This window comes from Pogonomyrmex barbatus, unplaced genomic scaffold (genome assembly GCF_055798465.1).
Source record: "Pogonomyrmex barbatus isolate J1 unplaced genomic scaffold, ASM5579846v1 scaffold13, whole genome shotgun sequence".
Lineage (NCBI taxonomy): Eukaryota > Metazoa > Arthropoda > Insecta > Hymenoptera > Formicidae > Pogonomyrmex > Pogonomyrmex barbatus.
This window is the reverse complement of record NW_028297109.1, coordinates 7,469,344-7,490,416: the sequence shown is the minus strand read 5'-3', so window position 1 is coordinate 7,490,416 and position 21,073 is coordinate 7,469,344. Positions and strand designations below refer to the sequence as shown.

At 36.0% G+C, this 21,073-nt stretch overlaps 4 protein-coding genes across 6 annotated transcripts; 2 read left to right on the top strand and 2 right to left on the bottom strand.

The window, feature by feature from the left end:
• The first annotated feature begins 445 nt into the window (after nt 1-445).
• Nucleotides 446-18,681, top strand: Muted (biogenesis of lysosome-related organelles complex 1 subunit 5). Of its 3 annotated transcripts, none has more exons than XM_089072026.1 (5): nt 446-464; nt 17,354-17,447; nt 17,562-17,659; nt 18,057-18,245; nt 18,328-18,681. In XM_089072026.1, exons 2-5 carry the CDS (start codon nt 17,429-17,431, stop codon nt 18,493-18,495), a joined length of 474 nt encoding a protein of 157 aa, XP_088928152.1. In that variant the 5' UTR covers nt 446-464; nt 17,354-17,428; the 3' UTR covers nt 18,496-18,681. The 3 variants fall into 3 exon arrangements, with proteins under 3 accessions (XP_088928152.1, XP_088928151.1, XP_025073666.1); XM_089072025.1 differs by lacking the exon at nt 446-464 and adding an exon at nt 14,540-14,558; XM_025217881.2 differs by lacking the exon at nt 446-464 and adding an exon at nt 14,542-14,558 and having other exon boundaries at nt 17,562-17,644.
• LOC105425573 (uncharacterized) lies at nt 14,468-16,358 on the bottom strand. Its single transcript, XM_011636414.3, has 4 exons — nt 15,771-16,358; nt 15,253-15,397; nt 14,954-15,025; nt 14,468-14,605 (listed from the first exon to the last, which is right to left on the bottom strand). The coding sequence occupies exons 1-4, from the start codon at nt 15,821-15,823 to the stop codon at nt 14,474-14,476; spliced, it is 402 nt and encodes a 133-aa protein (XP_011634716.1). The 5' UTR covers nt 15,824-16,358; the 3' UTR covers nt 14,468-14,473.
• Nucleotides 18,620-19,586, top strand: LOC105425589 (vacuolar ATPase assembly protein VMA12). The gene is made up of 2 exons (XM_011636431.3): nt 18,620-19,046; nt 19,149-19,586. The coding sequence occupies exons 1-2, from the start codon at nt 18,620-18,622 to the stop codon at nt 19,388-19,390; spliced, it is 669 nt and encodes a 222-aa protein (XP_011634733.2). The 3' UTR covers nt 19,391-19,586.
• Nucleotides 19,575-21,059, bottom strand: Chrac-16 (chromatin accessibility complex protein 1). The gene is made up of 2 exons (XM_011636416.3): nt 20,562-21,059; nt 19,575-20,403 (listed from the first exon to the last, which is right to left on the bottom strand). Exons 1-2 carry the CDS (start codon nt 20,703-20,705, stop codon nt 19,993-19,995), a joined length of 555 nt encoding a protein of 184 aa, XP_011634718.1. The 5' UTR covers nt 20,706-21,059; the 3' UTR covers nt 19,575-19,992.
• Nucleotides 21,060-21,073: the final 14 nt, after the last annotated feature.

Sequence of the window (21,073 nt, the reverse complement as noted above, 5' to 3'; positions counted from 1 at the left end):
TTTTTAATTTTTAAATCGGCAATTTTATGATTTACAGCGCGCAAAATGTAGCGTGGATAAAAACGCGGGAAGGTGCTGGGTTGTAAAGAGATGTTCAAGCAGTAAAACGAGAGAGAGAGAGAGAAAGAAAACGTCGCGCCGGAAACGATGAGGAGAAAGACAGACACTGTCGTGAGGCGTGCAGGTCAAGACGATAAGACGCGAGAGTCGCGGGAGAAATGGCTCGCGGGGAAGGAGGAACGGTGTCCGCATTGTGGTGACCGCATCGGTGGAATGAGAGTTTAATTCGTTCATTGCGACCGCCGTACGGCGTAGCCCGCGTGCTGCCATCGCTGATAAACGGAGAGCAGCGAGAGCAAGGGGAGATCGAGAGCGCCTTCAGCACCGAGATGTCCGTGGGACGAGACGGAAGCGCGATGGGCCATCATCTTTACGAGTGTAGATGTTGGAACATCCGGATACAGGTATTTCTCTTCCCGAGCTCTCGCGCATTTTTTTTCTCCGCACCTGGGTGAGGTTACTGAGAGTAAGGTACTACTTTCGTGGTTTACGCGAAGGCGAAGGTAACCGCGCAGGAATTACACGCGCGGAGTTTATTCATGTTTAATGTACCCGTGGATGCGATTCCCTTAGGACGCATCCAGGAAGCCATTACGTACGTAACGATCTAATCGTGTTTTCTATTAATAGAAATAATTGAGCGCTTTGTACCTTGTACAATTTATTTCGCATTTTAGAGAACTTAATTAGAACGATAGAACTTAATTAATTATGATATAATCAGGTCAACCTAATAGGTTGCGTGAGACAAATCTACTTGTTTTAATGGACAATTAAAACTGGATGGTAAAATGCGCGAATATAGAGTAAAATGCGAATATAGAGAATGTCATAATGTACATTTCTTCGTAAATAATCAACCGCCTTTTTTTCTTACTTCCATATTTGATTCATACTTGATAAATATTACAAAAATATTTGATATGATTATATTGAACAATAACTTTCTCATATTCTTCTACCTTTCTCTGGTTATATAATAATTAACGAAATATAATAATTAACTTTTCATAGATGCGAAAAAATACGTCAAAAGCTTTCTTGAAAAAATTTTTTGTTATAATTGATAAATAATTTTTTGTGCAAACATCTATAATTCCGTATTAGATTCCATAAAGATTCTAAAGTTAAGAAACTTGGTTGAATTATTTCTCTCATTAATTTAAAATTGTTCTTTTTTTCTCTCTTAATTATAAATTTCAACTGAATTAATACGTTTTTTTCTAAATAACGGTTATTACAACAGCATGCAAACCGCATTGACCAGTGCGAGAATATAAATAAAATTCTTTATTGCATTGTTATTAAACAAATTAATATTATTCACAATAATTTATATTTTATAATATTTTAGAAAATTTATAACAATATAAAATATTTATAGAACATTTTGGTAAAAAATTTGAAATTTACATTCCATTTTTATGTTCTGTGGAATAAACATAGATTGTTGCGGCATATCGATCTAAAGGTGCAGCTGCTATCGCTGAAAAAATTATTATTGTCTAAAGTTTGATATGAACTATAACTATAAGTGAATACGTTTACCGTGTACTTAAACTTTTTAGGTAAAAGAAAACTTTGTTCTTTTTCTTTGAGTACTTGAGTAGAAATGCAATATCATCCTAATTTCTACCATTCGGCTTATGGCATTATTAATTCTCCTCGCTTCAGAGACGTCACGAATTCTCGGCGGAGAACTATACTCAGAAGTTGTTAGCCCGTACTTACCGAAATGACGTGCTGTCAGTCTTGCTCTCTGGAGAGATCGATTGTTAACTCGGTGTTCGCAACCCATTCGTTTTTGCTTTGGCTCGACCACCGTTTCATAAGTTTACGAATATAAGTATGACTAATCGACGCGGGCAAAGATGTATGACACACGAAAATAATTATTTGCGCATAGCGCAAACACGACAATGACTGGTGGGAGTTTGCAGTTCAATTTTGCACTCGTCTTTCGCGGGATCCTCCCTTTTCAGCCGCATTAGCGATACGATAATTCATTTTAATTTCCCTTCCCTGGCCTTTGTAACAATTACAAGTACACGTGATTAAAATTGAGCAGCGCATTTGATACGTAATATCGTATCCGACTCTCGACGAGGTAATAATTTTTTGAGAATACAACATAAAATATGTATAAGGAATTAAGTTAAATGCGCCGTGTGTTGGAGAGGCAGAATTTTGTTGCGCGCTGGGCTATTTGTCGCGTGTTCAATATTTATATGTCACACGCGCGGTGTAGTCAAACATGGCGTATTTACTAATGATATTCGATGAATACAAAGCGTGGGTATCGATCAATACCGAATTACGTTCCATCATTGAATGCTCCGTCATTTGCCTCAATGTGAATATTTATTCACGCGGCAATTTCATATTTTACGCTCTTACTCATTTTTTGCACAAGGAAAAACTAAAATTACGAGCTTTACCGAATACTAATTAGAAAATACAACTCATGCATATTTTCTTTGACTTCTTTGCTCTCTGAAAAGGTAAATTAACAAGGTAGAATAAACTTTTTCGTTGTGCCTCTCCTCTCCCGCTGTCATAGAATTATTTCAACGTGGAATTTATAACGATTACGTACAGCATCGCAAACACGCGGCGGGGCAACGCGATCGCTTATCGAAATTACGGCAAGAGTATGAAAAGCATGAAAATATGATAAGCTCGTTACGCGCTCTTCGAAATTTCGCGCACGCTCTCGCCGATCTCTCTCGTCGAAATGCACTTCTTGCCTGCATTTCGCACAAGTGGATTAATTAAAGCAGGAGGAGATTATCAACTGTGCCGAGTGCTATTAAGGCAGGTTTTAAAAAACTGGGAACGTTATACGAGCGAGCATTAGCGCGAGGGATGAGATAGATTCGTAGGGATGGGAATCGCAACGGGAAACGCACTCATTTTTTTCCCCGGAAAAGAAAATCTCCTTTTTAATAAATACTTTAATGCAATCTAATGAACCGAAGGCTAGGATATATATATATATATATCGTAGCCTTAGTAATATATATATATATATATATATACATATATACGCGTGTAATTTCACATTTAAATTCAGTTAACGCGCGCTGACATTATAAATAATTAAATTTACAGTTTTAACTGGCAGCGAGCACGACGTCCGCCGCGAGAGTAGCGATTCAAATTTCTCTCCCGGTTTATTTGTTCGTGGCGCGAAACGCTTATCCTGCCTGTCAGAATTTTATCAAATTCGCCCGAATATCGTGCACGCGGGGATACCAATTAACTGCCCGAAATACGGCGCCGGCATACGCGATATTTCCTTCAACGTTAATGAACACTCGCGATACGGGCGGGCGAATTATTGTTACGTTTAGTTTAAAAATTATGCTCGACGATTAAATACATTTGCCGTTACACGGAAAATGTAACTCGTGAAATCAAAACGCGCGCCGCGCGCACATTCTCGATTTACCCCCGCTAATGAAAGCTAAAGTTTTGTCAGACAATACTTGCGGGACCATTCACTTCATTTCCGTTATTACATACGGCCGTTGTGATAAATCTGCTTGTTTTCATGAATATTATGCTTGGCAGAATGCTCGCGCTGAGTCTACTTGTAATGTCATCCCTTTCTTGATTAGTGATAAAAATTATCAAGATGAAACATAATAAAAATATACTTTTAATTGGATTGCGCCAACATTGCGCGAGGGAAACTTACGTCGAGATAGAAACAATTACACAGATTATTCTTTTTTAAATCTGCGTGAAAGAGCCAGAATAGTAATAATAAACATAGCAGCGTTCCAAAGAGAGAAATTTCCAAATTAGTTTCTACTACATTGTACGTGTAACATTATGGGCATTTATCTCTGTTACTTTCCACGATATTTTCGCCGTAATAAAATTACGCCGCGCGTTGCTCTTCATTTTTTCGCTCGTGAATTAATACGTATCGCGGTGAAAAAATTCGTATCAAAACTTTCCGCCGAAGCAAATTGTGACATATATACCTGGGGATGAGTCGCGTTAAAGCACATTTTAAAATTCGCAATGCTCAGTCAGTCAATTAACGGCACTTTAATGAACCATAAAAGGGGAAGAAGGAAAGGAGAGAAAAATTGTGTGAGAGAAACGACAACGGTTAAGTTTACTTGTATTCGGGCAGAATCTTGAGTCTTTGTCTTTTTACACGGTGTATAAAAACGAGCAAGAACGAAAGAAAGATACGAAAGAAAGAGACAATGGTTATTTCTCTGTAAGTTCACGAGAATGTGAAATAAGAGGGAGATCGCGGTAACTACTTGCTGAAACGTGCCGCATCGGCATTGCGGCAAGTAGTACGAGTCGACGATGGCTCCGACCATTATGTGCCGACGAGAGGGATAACGGCAGATCGTTCTCTCGCTTAAATTAAACTCGACGATATCTTCGACTTTACTGTCTCGTCCCCCTTTTTAATTTCGACAACAGCCCGAGCGACGGAGAATCTTCGATCCGCGAGTTAACGAACGAGTAACTGAATCGACGTATTCTCAAATGAGTGTGGAACGAGCTAGGTGTTTAAGATATGGCAAGTGAGAGAGAGAGAGAGAGAGAGAGAGAGAGTGCGCGCGCGCATATATATATATATATATATATACACATTGCGAGACTGGAATAGGATTATTTTAAAGCTCGAACAGACTGCGTTCATAGGAGATTTCCATATTTACGACTTGCCGTGGAACGTCCGAAAAGGCGAGAAGCGCTCACAGATTTAGTTTTGTATATATTGATCTTTGTTTTAAAAGAACCATTTATTTGCATATATATCCTATATATTGCACAAAAGTTAGTATCGAATAGTTTCTTATTTCTTTTTAGAAGCCAGCGACAAAATATGAGAAAATAAGATAAAGTTCAGTTATATCCGCGTTATTAATGAGAAATCAATTTTAATACTTAAAAATTGGAATCAAGAATTGTAATTATAGTATTTCTTTATTATATCAATGTGATTTTAAATCGCTCTATTGTTAGTATAATAATAAATTAATTGAAAAATGGACAGTTATAATTTCTATTTAAATAATTATTAATTTGCAACTCGCGCATATATCATTTGATAAACCATTGAAATACTATATATTACAAACCATAAATTTAAAAGCGGGCAATTAAATACTCCTTGCTAATTTGCATTAAAAAAAGATAATATATGTTTTAATAAAGATATTTTTTTAATGATTGATGTTTTAACCAACTTGCATCTCAAGTGATTAACAATAAAAGTTTCGATAAATTAGATTTCCATATAAATAATAAAATTTTGTTTTAGTTAATTTAAAACTTAAAACAAAATTTCAGTATCTATTTTAATCCAATGTAATAAAAATTAAAACATTCTCATAAATATTAATCTCCTTTGAACTGCTTCTAGAAAAGAACTCTTAATTAATCAAAACGTTTTTATTATAAATAATGTGACATATGGAACAATCAACGGGTACAACGTCATTACATATGGTATTTTATCCCTTACAGCACGAAATCTGATTATTATAATTACGAAATAAATTACTCCAACGTACGTTTTGAAGTAGCACTCTCCAGAATTTGAATCCGGAAATTCTCGGATCCTCCATGGAAATATCGATCGATTTGGTGCGCGGTGTTCGACCAACTCCATGAATAAATTTACATCCATCGAACCGGGAAGTCTCTACTTTTCTAATTGCAATCTCGCTTATTTGCTCGATACGTCGCGTTTCTACCGGGACACGAAGCGGGGAAACGTATGTATGTACGCTCGCTAATATTTTAATAGTCATGACGGTAGCGCCAGACGGCTGCCATTGTCGATGAGGGATTTTATCGACGTGTTGACTTTACCGCCATTTCGCCGGGCTGCCGACTACCGGGTCAATCGCACCGTGAAAATCGGATATGACGTTTGCTCTGCCCCGCGAGTGTTCCCGGCAGCCAATCAGGGTCATATTACATGAAAGTTCGCGAAATCACGATATCTAATGGAGCGCAGACTTAGTTTGTTAAAGCATTAGTCTTAAAAATAACTCAGTTATTAAGACACACACACACACACACACACACACACGCGCGCGCGCGCGCGCGCGCGCGCGCGCACACACACACACACATGTTAAAATATATTAAAATATCTTGATTTAGCGCTTTTCTTACTATTTCTTAGACAAATTTCTTATACATATGTAATCTCAGGAAATCGATCATTATCGATTACAGAACATTCAATTTTTTTCAACTCATCTGATCGGCCGTTTATTGTAATATTTCTTTTGCCATTGTTTTAAATGATTTTTAACATTCCGCACCAGAACTTGTAACATTTTTCCGAAACCGCGAACGGTCGTCGCGCGTCTTTGACGACCCTCGGCTCAACAACTCACAGACCGTAAAGTGTTAAAGCCACCGTAAAACTACCAAGTTAGATCCGACAAATGCTAATACTTCTTCGCGCAAAATCTGTCGTTTAATCCTGGAAATTCTCCGCGACGCGAAATGCGCGAAGGAATCTTTCCGATTTTCCGGTGGCGCGGCTCCTTTAAATTTTTCTGCACACAATGGTCTCTTACGGGAGTCAATAAATTTGCTTTTCCATTTAACTTCGCGACGCACTAGACACAAGCCGGATTTTACACGAACTGCTGTAAGGAAGGAAGAAAGTACTTACGACGATTGCGAGTGAGTGTCAATAGCCAGCGCGCAAATATCCGGACAAACAGCCGGTGCGGAACCAGAAAACATTTTCGGCAACGGTGGCGGTCCAGGAAGTTCTCTGTCTCTCTGTCTCTCTCTCTCTCTCTCTCTCTCTCTCTCTCTCTCTCTCTCTCTCTCTCTCTCTCTCTCTTTTTTCCGGATGCCATCCTCTACGGCAAACACGATCCTCGTCCGTCAAATATACGCTATCCCAGGAGATAAGCCGGAAAATACGGCGTACTCTTAACGCACACGCACTCGAGATACCGCGACTCGACACGAAAAACTGATGTATTATGTATTTATTTATTTCTCCCCGTTGCGCGGAGAGAACCCGGGATCCGGCGCGCGGTAATGAATTATGCATCTTGATAAGGTTACGGGTGCCTTACAGAGCTACACATATGCGAGCGTGCGCGAAAAGCTTCGCGATTAGACAACGGACGCGGAAATGCGTTTTGGGGCGCTCGGGGATAGAATTGAGAATCGAATCGAATAAAAATCATTTGATTATTACGCGGATGTAGAAACGAAAAATCTCATTCGCACATAAATCACGTCTCGCGATAAGATTTACTCTCTCTCTCTCTCTCTCTCTCTCTCTCTCTCTCTCTCTCTCTCTCTCTCTCTCTCTCTCTCTCTCTGCTTCGAATTCCGATAGTAATATGAATAACTACGCGTACGTTGCGCCGAGCTGTCGATCACGCTGTCGTTCCATTTTAATTTTACAACGCGGCCCGATGTGCGTCTTGAAGTTAGACAAGCGTAAAAAAATCTGTTAAAAATTGATTTTTGGATCGAAGGGAATACGATATTGTGGAATCCGGCTGGCAAAAGGTGAAACAGCGCGTTTCCTCCCTGTTCGGAGTGCGGTAAAAAACGAATGGAATTTGAAACGAATTTGAAAAATTCGATCGTCCCTTTGAAAAGATTCGGCAGATGTCAAGCGTGGATAATGCGCGACCGATTTGCATAAGGGGAAGAAAAATGGGGAGGAAAAGTACCGTCACGACGGACACGTGGAGAGGCGGAAGTGCGGTGGCTCGAAACTCGAAAGTGGGTCGGCCGAGAGTCGCGCGAAGCCCCCCCCCCCCCTCTCTCTGAAGTAGATCGGCAGGGGCGATGCGCCGGGACGAGCGCGGTAATTAATATCAGTTTAGCGGCAACTTGGAGGATGCAATAAGTTAATAAGCGGAGAAGCCGCGCGCGAAGTTTCGTGCCCGCGATCGAGCATCCGACCGACCCGTGCCCCAGCGGAGTCTCGAGCCCGCGATGCCTTTAGCCATTTACACTCACGTCTTATCCGCGCGTGATATACACGGATATATCCCGGATATATCGTGATGCGATTGAGGCTTTTCCCAGTGCCCGCTGTGCGCCCGCGGAACGGGAATGGGATCTCGGATTTTGCCTCGGCTAACCGGAAACGAGAAAAAAAAATTGCCAAGATTATCCATTATCGCTTATCCTTTGTCGAGAGAATTTTCCTCGAGTATTTCGAAAATCGCGTTCAGGCCTCGCGTCAGCGCGTTTCCCCGGGATTTTGGAAATCACGATTTCGCCAGTGAACACGTGTTCCTCTCGCTGTTACCAAGTTAGTTACGGCGTTGGACGAAACGTGGAGAGCACACGCTAGAGCGAAGGGGCGCGCTCACGCAGCAGAATCACCACTTTCGGGGGGTTGAAAGCTATCCCGCAGGCATGCTTATCTGCCTCGGCGGTTCTGCCAAACTATTGCTCGCATCCTCGGCTATCTCCCTCCTCTTCGTACTCCCTCTTTATCTGCCCTCCGTCTGTCTGCCGACTTATCTATTTCTCGCTGCTTCTCCCGTACTCGATTAACGCCGTGGTATTGATCAGAATGCTTGCCGGAAATCTTGCTCGCTTTATCAAACTTGCCTGTGTGACGCCTCTCGATCCTAAAAGAATTCGTATTCGTAAGGCGTGTATTTACAAAATGATTTCTACTTTTGGATACAAAAGTCACACTACATTTTACCGTAAATAAATTATTTATCGAATATAATTAAAAATTTTATATAAATAACAACACCCACACAGAGTAGGGTCAATGTACTTTTGAGTTCACGCTGCGTTCTCCTGAAAAATTTCGGGATTACAAGTTTTTCGCAGTGTGTTATCCGTTCGCAAATTCTACGTTAGTCGAACTACGAGACTAAAACAACCGAGTTTGCTTATTTGGAATGCACGAAAATAACGAACGATAACGAGCACGCACTAGAAAAGCAGCTAAGCGGAGCTTGGCATAGATGGATATGCAAAGGCGCGAACTGCAAGGCGAGAACAATCACAAAGCTTGTCGGACGTACCATCAGTTCCGACGTGTCGCTAATAGGTAAACACACGTGCATAAACATACCCTTAGCCATGGAAGACGTATATGACGGCGCTTAGAACCTGCCTATATATTCTGAACTGGTTCAGATAAACCGAAATTGCATTGAGGGAACGCTAAACTTTGGTATACAACCTCCAGATTAAAGCCAATAATCGCTTATTTACGTACGTAAGGAAAGCTAAAAGATAAACTTAAATGAAAGTTTAAAAGATAAGGAACGTCGAAAAGATATTTTAATATTTTAATTTCAATTATGCTGTAAAGTTACACGCTTCGAACAAGTCATTCGTTATAATTTGCATATCTTTCTCTCTCTCTCTCTCTCTCTCTCTCTCTCTCTCTCTCTCTCTCTCTCTCTGTCGTGTTGCGCCATAATGTCACCCCATATAAGATTTTTTAGTTTCGTTTCTTTATAGAAAGGATAAAACAAATGAATATCCGCGCGCGTGTCATAAGAAATGTTTCCAAGAACGTGATACGCTGCGCGAATATTCATTTTCTATATTTTATTCCTCCTGTAAAAGTAATAACCATCACCAGTTTGCATTCGAGTAACTTTTATGAGTATAACGGTATAATGGTAATTTTCAATTTAAAATTTCAATTTTCATATGTAATTTAAAATTTCATATTTTTCGTTTCACTAATTTGATCTTGCCAAGTTTTTAAATCGTCATATGCTTTTAAAGGTAAAAATGAAAAAATAATTACGTAACGAAACCATTAGTGAACGGTCGATAATTTTAATAAATAATTGCATTACTTTATACACATTAATAAAAATGTATAGCTTAGGCTTTTAAATTTAATTAAGTAATAAGCTTAATTTAATAATTTTGATTAATAAAGATTACATTGTACAATTTTTTCTTATTATCACAAATTATCACAAATTATCATGACTTTTACCCATCTGAAATTAATGGAATATTCTGCAATCATAATATTAATAGATCAATCAGAACTATTCGCTAATCGTTCATTTCCGATGATTGACTTCGTCGTTTGGTAGTTTCGGCCAATGTTATCCCCCCCTGATAATTTATTAAACGAATTCATCTAATTATAGATTTTTTTTCAGAATAACCTTTTTTATAAGCGAGAACTTAATTCCTCTCTTCGTCTTGGCTCCCCCGACTTCATTTCGACCCATCTTCGCTTTATTTTGATCGCTTTTTCCGTTCAAAAGCATCCATTATACTCAGTTCTGCTGGTGACTTCGCGTTAATGGCTCGACACGTCATATACTTCAAACAATGACGTCATTAAGATTCGTCCGTAGAAAAATTTGCGAATTGCCGAAAATTCCGCGTATTGTTATTTTACGTATCTTACAAAAAACTCGATTACGGCAGTTTATGTACAAGTGAAGAAACTGATTATATATTATTGGCATTAATCTAATTAAAAACACTCTTCATTAAGAGTTTTAAATAAACTACTGTTGTTGAATTAACGAGATTATTTTCAATTAAATACATTTTTTTTCCAAAGCGATTTGCTCGCTCATCGAAAGATTTACGTTGTCTGCCAATGCTTCATCGATCGCGCGCTTCACATTCACGCGATTCCTAGATCCGCTGTCAGGTTTCTATGCCAATGTAGATATCCATCGATGATTGACTCACGTGCCATCGCCATGGCGATGGTAACGACGGAGACATCGGGCCTTTACAACGTTCGATGGACATGGCGCGTGACGGGATGCGGAAAGGTAACAAGGATTTAATCGTCGTGCCGGGGTGCCTGTGTACCCACGCATGTGGATGTTTGTGCGTGGGTGCGTTCGCGTAATAATACCTTGTGGTGCGAAGAGAGACTAAAGCCGGAAACCCGCAATTAGTTACCTCAATTTCCGTTTCGTTTAATTGTGCCGCTACGGACACGATGCGCTCGATACATGTGGGCGATGCGAGCGCCTCAAAGGAAGATATTGCCGAAATGAATTTTGAATTACCGTAATTCTAAATTACTTGCAAAGTATCGCAAAATTACAGGCCGCACGGGGAAATTCGAGATAAAACAATTTCCATAAACGAGATTCATCTCTGAAATGGAAAATAAAACTAACAAATAGAATCATATTTGGTTACATCTAAAAACTTAAACTATTTATTAACGATTATCAATTATATCATTAAAAAAGTTATTTGTTTAGTGATTATTTGTTAATTAATTATTTGTTAAACTTAAACTAAAGTTATATGTTAATCGATCATCAAAATTGATCATCGATGTCTATTAAAAAATGAATCCAAATATTGCTTTGAGCGAGCTACATACGTTGTAAGTTCGGTAATTTAACGGCACATAGTTTCGCGATATAAAGCATTTGCCTTGAATTTATATATATTTAAGGAAATAAAGAAAAAAATTATTCGACACTAAGACCCTGTCTGCCGATTAATGTCATCATGTCATCTTTTTATTTATCTTTTTAAAAAATATATACGATTTAGATCATTGTTTAAAATTATTTATGAAAATTAATGATTATTTATATATTCGTCTTCTATCATTTTTTAGGAGTATTTGAGATTTTTAATTTTTTGTGGTATCTTCAAAGATGACGATCATGTCACGGGAAAGTATTTTCATATATTTTGTAGAAACAATTTTTCTAACGATATTTCAATTATTGGGCCATTTATTGGATACGCGACAGGACAAAAGCAGACCGTGTCGACAATCTGGAATTGCGCGGTCAGGACTCGCCCTTCGAATCATTAAAATCGAACGAGGTAAAGACGACAAAACACCTCAGTTACACAATGGTCTTCGTGGTAAGCTCTATACAGAGAGAGAGAGAGAGCCACATCGGAGTTCACAGAAGAGGACTTGTCTTCAGGAAGAGGGAGAGGGAAAAGCGATAACAAATCGTCCGTTCAATGGCGGCGGCTTTTGGAACAAGGCTCGGAGAGTGCCATCATCGAAATAGAGGATATCTCGAATCGGTGCGCAATGGACTCACGCCGCGTTCATACCCGGTCACGGCGAGATCGGTTTGACGTATACCGGGGGGTGGATCGCGAAACTCGCGAGGACTCCCTCGGACACCCTCGACGTAATTTTAACGTCAATTCCACCTCGGCGGAACTTTGATCGAACGCCATCATTTATCAGAGCTTACGCAAATTCAATATTTCCACGTTTAAACTCGGAGATTAAATCTCCGTTAAGGCAAGGCGAAATTGACTGGAAAGCGAGATCTTATTTTTATCCCTCTGTCTACCGTCACCTGAAATTTGATCGAACGAAAGCTTTTCGATTCTTAATATTATATTCCTAACGTTTAAATCGTTTTTCGATTAGATCAACGAATCCGTTCTCTGTTGAGGGGAAAATCGATTGCACACTTCATCGTGCGACTACGCACGCACGATTTCCATATTTGACGATACACCCCGTACAATCAGCTGTGGTATTTGTACCCTTGGGAAAGGAGATTCGGTCTGAAACGAATACCATTTAATGCTTTCAAGCGTGCTTTCCTCGAAGTAAGCTTTGACGTTTAGATACGTGAGAGCACAAATGCCCGGATTAAATCTCTACCGGATAATCGGAGCTCGTAATGTCGTAGAAAGTGCGAAGGGTATTGCATTTCTATCGAGCGCTATTTCGGGATACTATTTAAGGATACGATAACAAAGTTTAATTATTTTTATTGTACATTAAGTTTCTGTTATATAGCAAAAGATAAAACTCAATATAAGGATTTTAATACACGCGAAAAAAGAAATTAAAATGTCCTCTAAACATTTATACGATAAACTTATTAAAAATTTGTTTCGTTTATCTTGTTTAAATAATCGACAAAATAATGAATAAAGTAATAATGAATAAACAAATACAAGAACACATAAAATAGAATTAAATTGGTAATCTTAAAAACAATTGAAAAAGATTTAAATAATAAAAATTTAAATAGAAAGTTAAAAAAACATCGTTTTACGACGTGAATATTTTAAATAATAATCTTTAAATTTAAAGCTAAGAAGCTAAGAATAACTTCTAAATTTAAGTAATGATATAAGTTGGTGTGAAACTTTTAATAACTTTTAAATTTGTAAACTGTAGAATATTGTGGTAATTTTTTATTAAAGAAAAACTCTAAACTTGATAAACTGGATTCGTAAAATTAAAGTAGCGAATTAGTGAGATATTTTTATATACATCATTATTAGACATTCTCTTTTTCTTGATATTTAATAACAAATATAGAAACATTTAATAAGTGAAAATATAATATATATAAAGATTTAGTTATAACGTAATGTATGATTCTTCATATCACATTCTTGCAAAGTCAACATTTTTAATGCACAAAAATATATTTTAAAAATTATTAATATAGTATATAAAATATTATTAATATTAATTATAATAAATTATTAATTTAAATTATTTATATATACATATATATGTGTATATTTGTATATTACTTTATTAATCAACAAATTTTATGTTATGTTATGTTTTCTGATGCATAAAGTAGTATCAGTTAACTCAATAAATTCCATGAAAATGGAACAGTAAATAAATAAGAATAGATTATAAATACTTTGATCAAATCTTTGTATTTATTGTTAGATATAACCTTTCGATCTATCCAGTCAGATACTTCATTATCTTTGTGACTTTAATTTTAATAATAGATTCTTAAAGACAGATTGTAGCAAGTTTAGAATAAATTAAGGAATTAACGAAATAAGCCATTTGTTGCCTAACATAGGTAATATTTGCAAAAAATTTCTATCTGTATTCTTTATTGATTTATTGTCATTTGTTATCTGAAAGTCCACATCATTTATTCACAAGAATAAAACATGACGTGGAATGCAGATAGATTTTTCGTTCCGCGAAGAATCAAGCATTTTGAAGATATAGTACCGATATTATTGTATTTTAAGCTTGAGTTTTAGCATTTGTATAGAAACTTCAATGGTAGGATAGACTTCTTGGCAGTCTCAGTCTTGGTATTTGAGCTTTGTGAGGGGAACAAAGGATATAAATGCATATCAAATAATGCTACCGAAACGGCACATTCTTGGAATTCTACATAAATTCAACCGAACTATTATTGTTGTTTGTATATTTTTATTATTCGTTTATATATATATATATATATATATATATATAAAAACACATATATAGTACTATGATTATTCTATAAATTCGCAAAACATTATTAATTGTGAATATTCTAAACTAGAAATTATAATGTGTATAATGCGATAACGTAACAAGCAATAATGTATATATTTATAATAATCAGATTGTATTATTACTGTCTAATCAATGATAAGATATTCGTTAGTGATGGAAATAAGCAGAAAATAATGAATTACAAGCTCGTTAATTCTCTATTATCGACATCGCCTCGTCACAAACAACTGCCTTCCCATCGTGACAGCAAATTGGCTCTGTGTTCTCCAAACCGGTGAGTGTCCAAAGAGCCATATTACATGATTTCATGTACACAGCCACCTATAAAATATAAAAGGATAAAATAACATAGCGCTTTGTGTTATTACTGTGAAAATTACCATTTAAAACGTCAAAAGAGCGAAGTAATCGAACAATTACATTTTATTCACATGAAATAATATGTTTTTATTATTGCCATTCACATTTTTATACGTAACTCTAGTCCAATTATATATTATAGTTTATTTTTTTATTAAAAGAAAAATTAATTGCATGAAGAAAGGTATTTTTATAAAACACTTTCCTACTCTGAATGTTTAACCAAAAACTAATTTTATTAGTTATAAAATATAAAAGGATGAAATAACATAACGCATATACATAAAATATGTATTTTTTTTTGCTCACCTTCAAATTTTCGATGTGCTTATTCAATTTCTCACAAATCAACATTGGTGCCTTATCCCGAACACTTTCGGCCTACGCATAGAAATGCATCAATTTTAATATTATTTTTTTAATTTTTATTACTCCTTAATTTTTTCCACCTTGTCTAATATGTTCTCGATAGAAGTGTGAACTACTATTTAAAATCGTTTACATGTATGTTTCCAATTGGAAAATAAAAAGCAGGAGCTTTTCGGAAGTTAATGAAGAAATCATGTAGCAGCAGAAATAGAACGGAAATGGTGTAAAAGAATACCCACCAAGGCGATACATAACTGTTGACACTTTTCGGCGCCTTCTTGATCGCAGCTGACATTGTATTGCAGCGTGTGTTCTATTATCGATTTCGTTCCCGGAACGGGGAACACCGCGCAACTGCACGCGCCCTCCGTGACTTTCTCTTGGCTTACGCAATATAATAGTTTCTTTTTAAGTACAAAACAATGTTGCAACGTTTGCGAGAATAAAATTATTTTACGCTTGAAGGAGATTTATCGAATTCGCAAACTTTGTCATTAATAATTTCCAATTTCGAAAGAAAAATACATATATATATATATATATATATATATATATATATATATATATATATCAGACTAACTCTGCAACCAATGTAATATTTTTGAGATGTGTATAATTATAATTTTAATATATTATATAATATAATTAGATAAATATAACTTGATTAATTTAAAAATTTGAAATTGTCTCTTCGTAAGCGCAAAAGAGCTGTCAAATTATTTAAAAATGCATATTTTATAGCATCTCTTCGTCTTACGTTGTGAGAGACAAAATTGCCATCAGAAGAAGAAATTGCCACGTCGCCTGCATCGCTGTCGAATTTACACCTCGCGTCGAGATCCTCACGAATAAACCTCACTCACGATTATCGCGGACGATCGAGCAAGCATGTGGCATATATATAGACTCGTCGTAATCACCCCTTATCCTCCCGCCTCGTACGTAAGTGCATGCAGCGGAATGCACGCATAATCACGCGATACCATTGTTAGTCGCGGGCGTCGTCTTCGCAGCGGTTCGAATTTTACTCGTCGATACTCGGAGCGACGTTCTCACAGAGATAATCACCGTCGCGATGTAATTCGAGAATAATCGTCAAACGTGTGTACTCTCATTCGGAGTTTCGTCGGCGTGTACATAACGCCATTTCGACCTCGGCGAAAAATATACGGCGGAATTCCCATTAACCGCTGGACCGTCATTAACGACGCACGAGACGATTTTTTTGTTATTTTATCCATCGACCTTTTTCCATAATATTTGCTCGAAATTTCATACTTGCTTGCACTTTAAAGCTCACCTCTCCAAAAAGTTTTCCGTCTTTGATCGTGCTAACTTCCGAACTACTTGCCTCTCTCTCGAGAGAGAGATTTTTCCTAAGAGACGCGACTGCAAATCGATTTAAGAATTTATAAATAAATTATAACCGTGATGTGAATACATAAATGGAAATAAAATCTAAAAATAGAAAATGATACATTAGATTTGAAATATCCGATGTATCCGATAAATATCCTTTTATATACAACCAATTAGTAATTTACCGTTTCCGGCTTTTAATACGCATTAATGCACATTAATACGTTCAATCGGGTTTATTATAAATTTCACAGAGAATAATGGTATATACATTTTATAATTCATATATGAATTTTACATATGAAAAATATTTATATAATTGCGAAAATACAGCTTTTTAGAAAGCTTATTTGCATGCTTATTTGCAATAATTTTTTTTTTTTGAAAATACAGAGATTTTCAATTGCAATGTACATTAAATAAATACATATCTGCAAAACAACAATTTTAAAACAACAAGCATTCAAGCATTCGGTTATATAGATTATAATATCTGGATAATATAATAATACAAATTATATAGAACAATTATTATTTAAAATTCAGGTGGTTGCATTATTTGTATAATTCGATTCTTAATACTTGAAGAATATTAAATTCGTAATTCAAATCCAAATTTGAAAAATTAAGTAGACTAATTGCATAAAATGGTTTTTCGTTACATTAAGTCACATCGTGTTTTATGCAATTAATTTTCTACTCAATTCTTCATATTCTGAATTCACGACTTTAATTTCTTCGGATATTAATATTGGGATATAAATAATTCGTGATCGAATTTGTTATAAGTTAATCATGGTTAGCCACGTAATATAGTCATGTCTTATACTTACTTATATTGTATTGTTGTGCATCACGTTTAATTTTTATTCTGAATTTTTATTTCTAAAATTTAATATTATATTTATTCCTATTCCTAATCTATTTTCTCGCTTACCCTTATATCTCGTGACATATATCACGTCTCCGGCGATCACGCAGGTGCAGTGATAAAACCAGTCACGTGACGACGCATCGCTGTCCGACGATGCACCGGCCGTTTCCACTGGCACCAACATGGCGTCCGTCATCAAAGGTGCGACATTCATGGTATCACTCTAAACGTATGCACGTATACTCGGCCTATGGTACATTTTATGTATTTACGGCAGACATTAATACAATTATTATATCATATGTGTTTTCGTAGACACGGGCGAGATTTGGGGAAGATTGTTCGATCATCGTCCGTTCGTCCAAGGGGAGATTACGTTCTTTCTGCGAGAGTTTCAGGTGAGCACGAACTCGGTATGATATCGTTATCTCGACACTATCGTTATACCGATGAAATTGACTTAATTAAAAATATTCGGAGATATAAATTTACATACGTGGACATAACCTATAAGTCAGATCACTGAAAACTATTGTAGACAAAAATAATAAATACAGTTCTGTTAAAAACTGTTATCATCTTGTCTGCATAATAAGATGATTTAAACTTTGTTTGTTTTTAAGAGCTTTTTTAATAAATATTTAAAGCTTCTTTTTATTTTATTTATGTTATGAAATCAGATATTGTTTCTTTTGTATATTTTGTAAATTTTGGAATATTGTAATTGAACATTTTATTTAAAAGTAGAGTATTGTATACATAATACAGTTGTAGAGATTTTTGAATGATTGGTGGATATATCATTTTTAGGAAAAAAGATCCGACAGGGAAGTAGAACGCTTGTTTAAAATACTTGAGTATGCAACGGAATTAAAAGAGAGTCAATTGGATCGCACTGAGCAACTTGGTGATTGTCATTTACCTAGCCTTAAAGCAAATGTAGATGTTGCACTGAGTATGTGTAATCGTGTTTTACAAAGAGAAGAAAATTTTGACAGTGTATGTGAATCAACTTTTATATCTCTCATTGTTTCTACAATATTAAAAAGAATAGATTCATATAGATATTTTCACTTTGTAGGATAACGTTTTGAGTGAAAACAGATTACTTAGAAAGAAGGAATGGGAAAAGTTCATAAATGATATGAGTGATAAATGTCAAAGAGTGGACCAAACTTTTCAAGAGAAAGAAAACGAGATACAGGAGTTCTACGTTGACTTGGAAAAGAAATTGCATATTACACCATAAGAATAGCAATAATTTTTTTAATCTATCTATGTATTGTCTCTCTTGCTATTTCAGCGTTTTATAAAATTCTAATATTTTTCTTAAGAGACAGAGAGAAAGAAGTGTATATTGAATTTATATAGATATGTCACTAGACTCAATTGTGGATCCTACTATAACAATAAAACCATCTAAGAAGTTGATAAATTTTATCTTGAACGATATAAAAGATGCAGATGGTGCTCCGGATGGCATCATATCCTTACGCAAATCGAAAAAGTCCAAGAAAGAAAAAGTTGTGAATATTACATTAAAAATTGAAGATCTTAAATGGTTAAATAAATATCTAAAAGAACATAGAAAAACCGCAAAGGAAAAGATCTACTTACACGAACTTTTCGACGATTCCGATGTGATATTACCAACGCCAATAGAGACACCGCGAAATCCAGAGTTGGAGGCTAGAATACAGAAATTAACAGCACAACAAAATGCTAGAGAATATCAAGCAATGACGAAGAGTATCGATTCCACTCGGAAATTCCTACCAGAAGACAGCATCGCCTATCAAAGTAAACAAAATATTCAATATTCTTATTTCTTTTTTAAATATATAAAGTGTAAAAGACAATTTAATGTAACTTTCTAACATCATTTTATATTATCATTTACAGTGAAGCAGATAAATAAGCAACTGATTGCCGTGGCGCAATTTGTATTTTCTGTAATAGCTGGCTTCGTTTTTGGGTTCCTTGGGGTAGAACTCATAATTGGGAATTTGGACTTTGGATTTAGATTACTCCTAGGTATAATCTGCGCTCTAATTATAGCATTGGCCGAGATCTATTTTCTAGCTGTAAAATTGAATGAGAATGGTTTTGATGTCATGGCTGGAAAAAAGTTACATTATGACTAATGTTTAAGCTTTACTCCACCTTGCCTTAAACATATATGTAGCAAACAAAAATAATTGCAGTCAACCGCTAATCAATTAATATGCTAAGCTATTTTCGCTAATTTTATATTATACAAAGTTTTAAAGATGTATATTAGTCACCTATAATTGTCATATAAGGCTTAAAAGACCAAATAAAACAAAATATATTGTGACATTTTATTTTTTTCATTCGATAAAAATTGATTCTAAGGCTTGTTTATAAATAAATATATAATTATTAATATAAGAAACACTGATCAATATAATTGCATGAATAATGAATGTCATGAGATATATATACAAAAATATGTACGAGGAGAGAAATGTAAAAAGATCTTAATATAATTTGATCAATTGTAAGTATATAAAAAAATAATAATATCTTCTCTTTTGAGATGAATTCTCATGGCCTTTCAGAACTTTGAACTGTTATCACTGTGTTTGCTTTATGTCTGCTAATAAACACTACAAACGTTATAATCTTAATACAGAGATCTGTAAAGAAAATTTTCCAAAAGGACACGAGATAAATCAAGTTTTGTTAAATAATTAGTCCAAAGTGTGTGAAAACGTGTGCGTTCTCATCTCTTATTTTCTTCACTGTCACTTTTCACACTGCTCTCACTTTTATCACTATCCGAATGACAAGCGCCATTTTCCTTGGTTTCACTTTCTCTCTCGCTGCCTGATGAGTTCCCGTTGTCTCCCTTTGTATCGTCGCTGTCTGAACACGAATCTGTGTCAGAGTCGCTATCACTGTCCGAATCTGAGCTACTCTCCGAGGAGCTACTGCTACTACTGCTGTGGGATGCTTCCTTGGCTGCCATCATTTCTTTAAATTGTCGGACCGTGATCTTCCTGGGCATTATCTCTCGTAGAAATTCCAGCGTGTCGTTAGTCTGCACCACTTCCGCCAGGTGTTTGTAATCCAGAGATGATCCCTTGTTGCTTTGCATATGGGCCTCCTCTGTCAGGTAATGTATAAAAAGTTCCTGCAAAGAAACATATCGCAAAATATCAAATATTGGACACATAAAATTGTTTTTTTTTTTTTTATTATTAAAGATTAATTTAATAAAAATCATGACACACGTTTCAGCAAACTAGTTCAGGTACATATCTCTAACCTCCAATCCGTAAAGTTCCTTACCGTGGCTTTTGTAACAAGATACAAGCCGTCCTGTCCGACGGTATCAACACTAGGCGAGCTCTTCATAATAGTCTTCACTCTTGAAATCGGCAAGCGCAGCTCTTTAATTCTCGTAGTAGAAGTCTGAGAAGTTTGCGTGCTCATCGTGCTTACGCCTCCTTGTTCTTCTTGTTATTTATGTGGAAAAGATGAATTAAAACAAAACCGCAAAGAGAACTCACACAAGCACCACGATTTAAAGTATAGCAATTAGTTTAACGATGCTCCCTATTTTCGCAGACGGCACTGCTGTCGCTGTAAAGCATTGACTAATAAACCATGACAGAGGAGAAACTTTGAGTTTCTCGTGAACAACATGTCTTTGCTCGATTGAAATACCAACGGCCAATCAGCTTTCTGCTTTCCGATTTTAAAAAATATCTTTGTTGATTGGCTATTGCTCGATGCTTGCCGTTTGTTGCGTACGGTCTAAATCAGGCTTTAGCCAATTCTCTTTCCATTCGAGAGCTCGG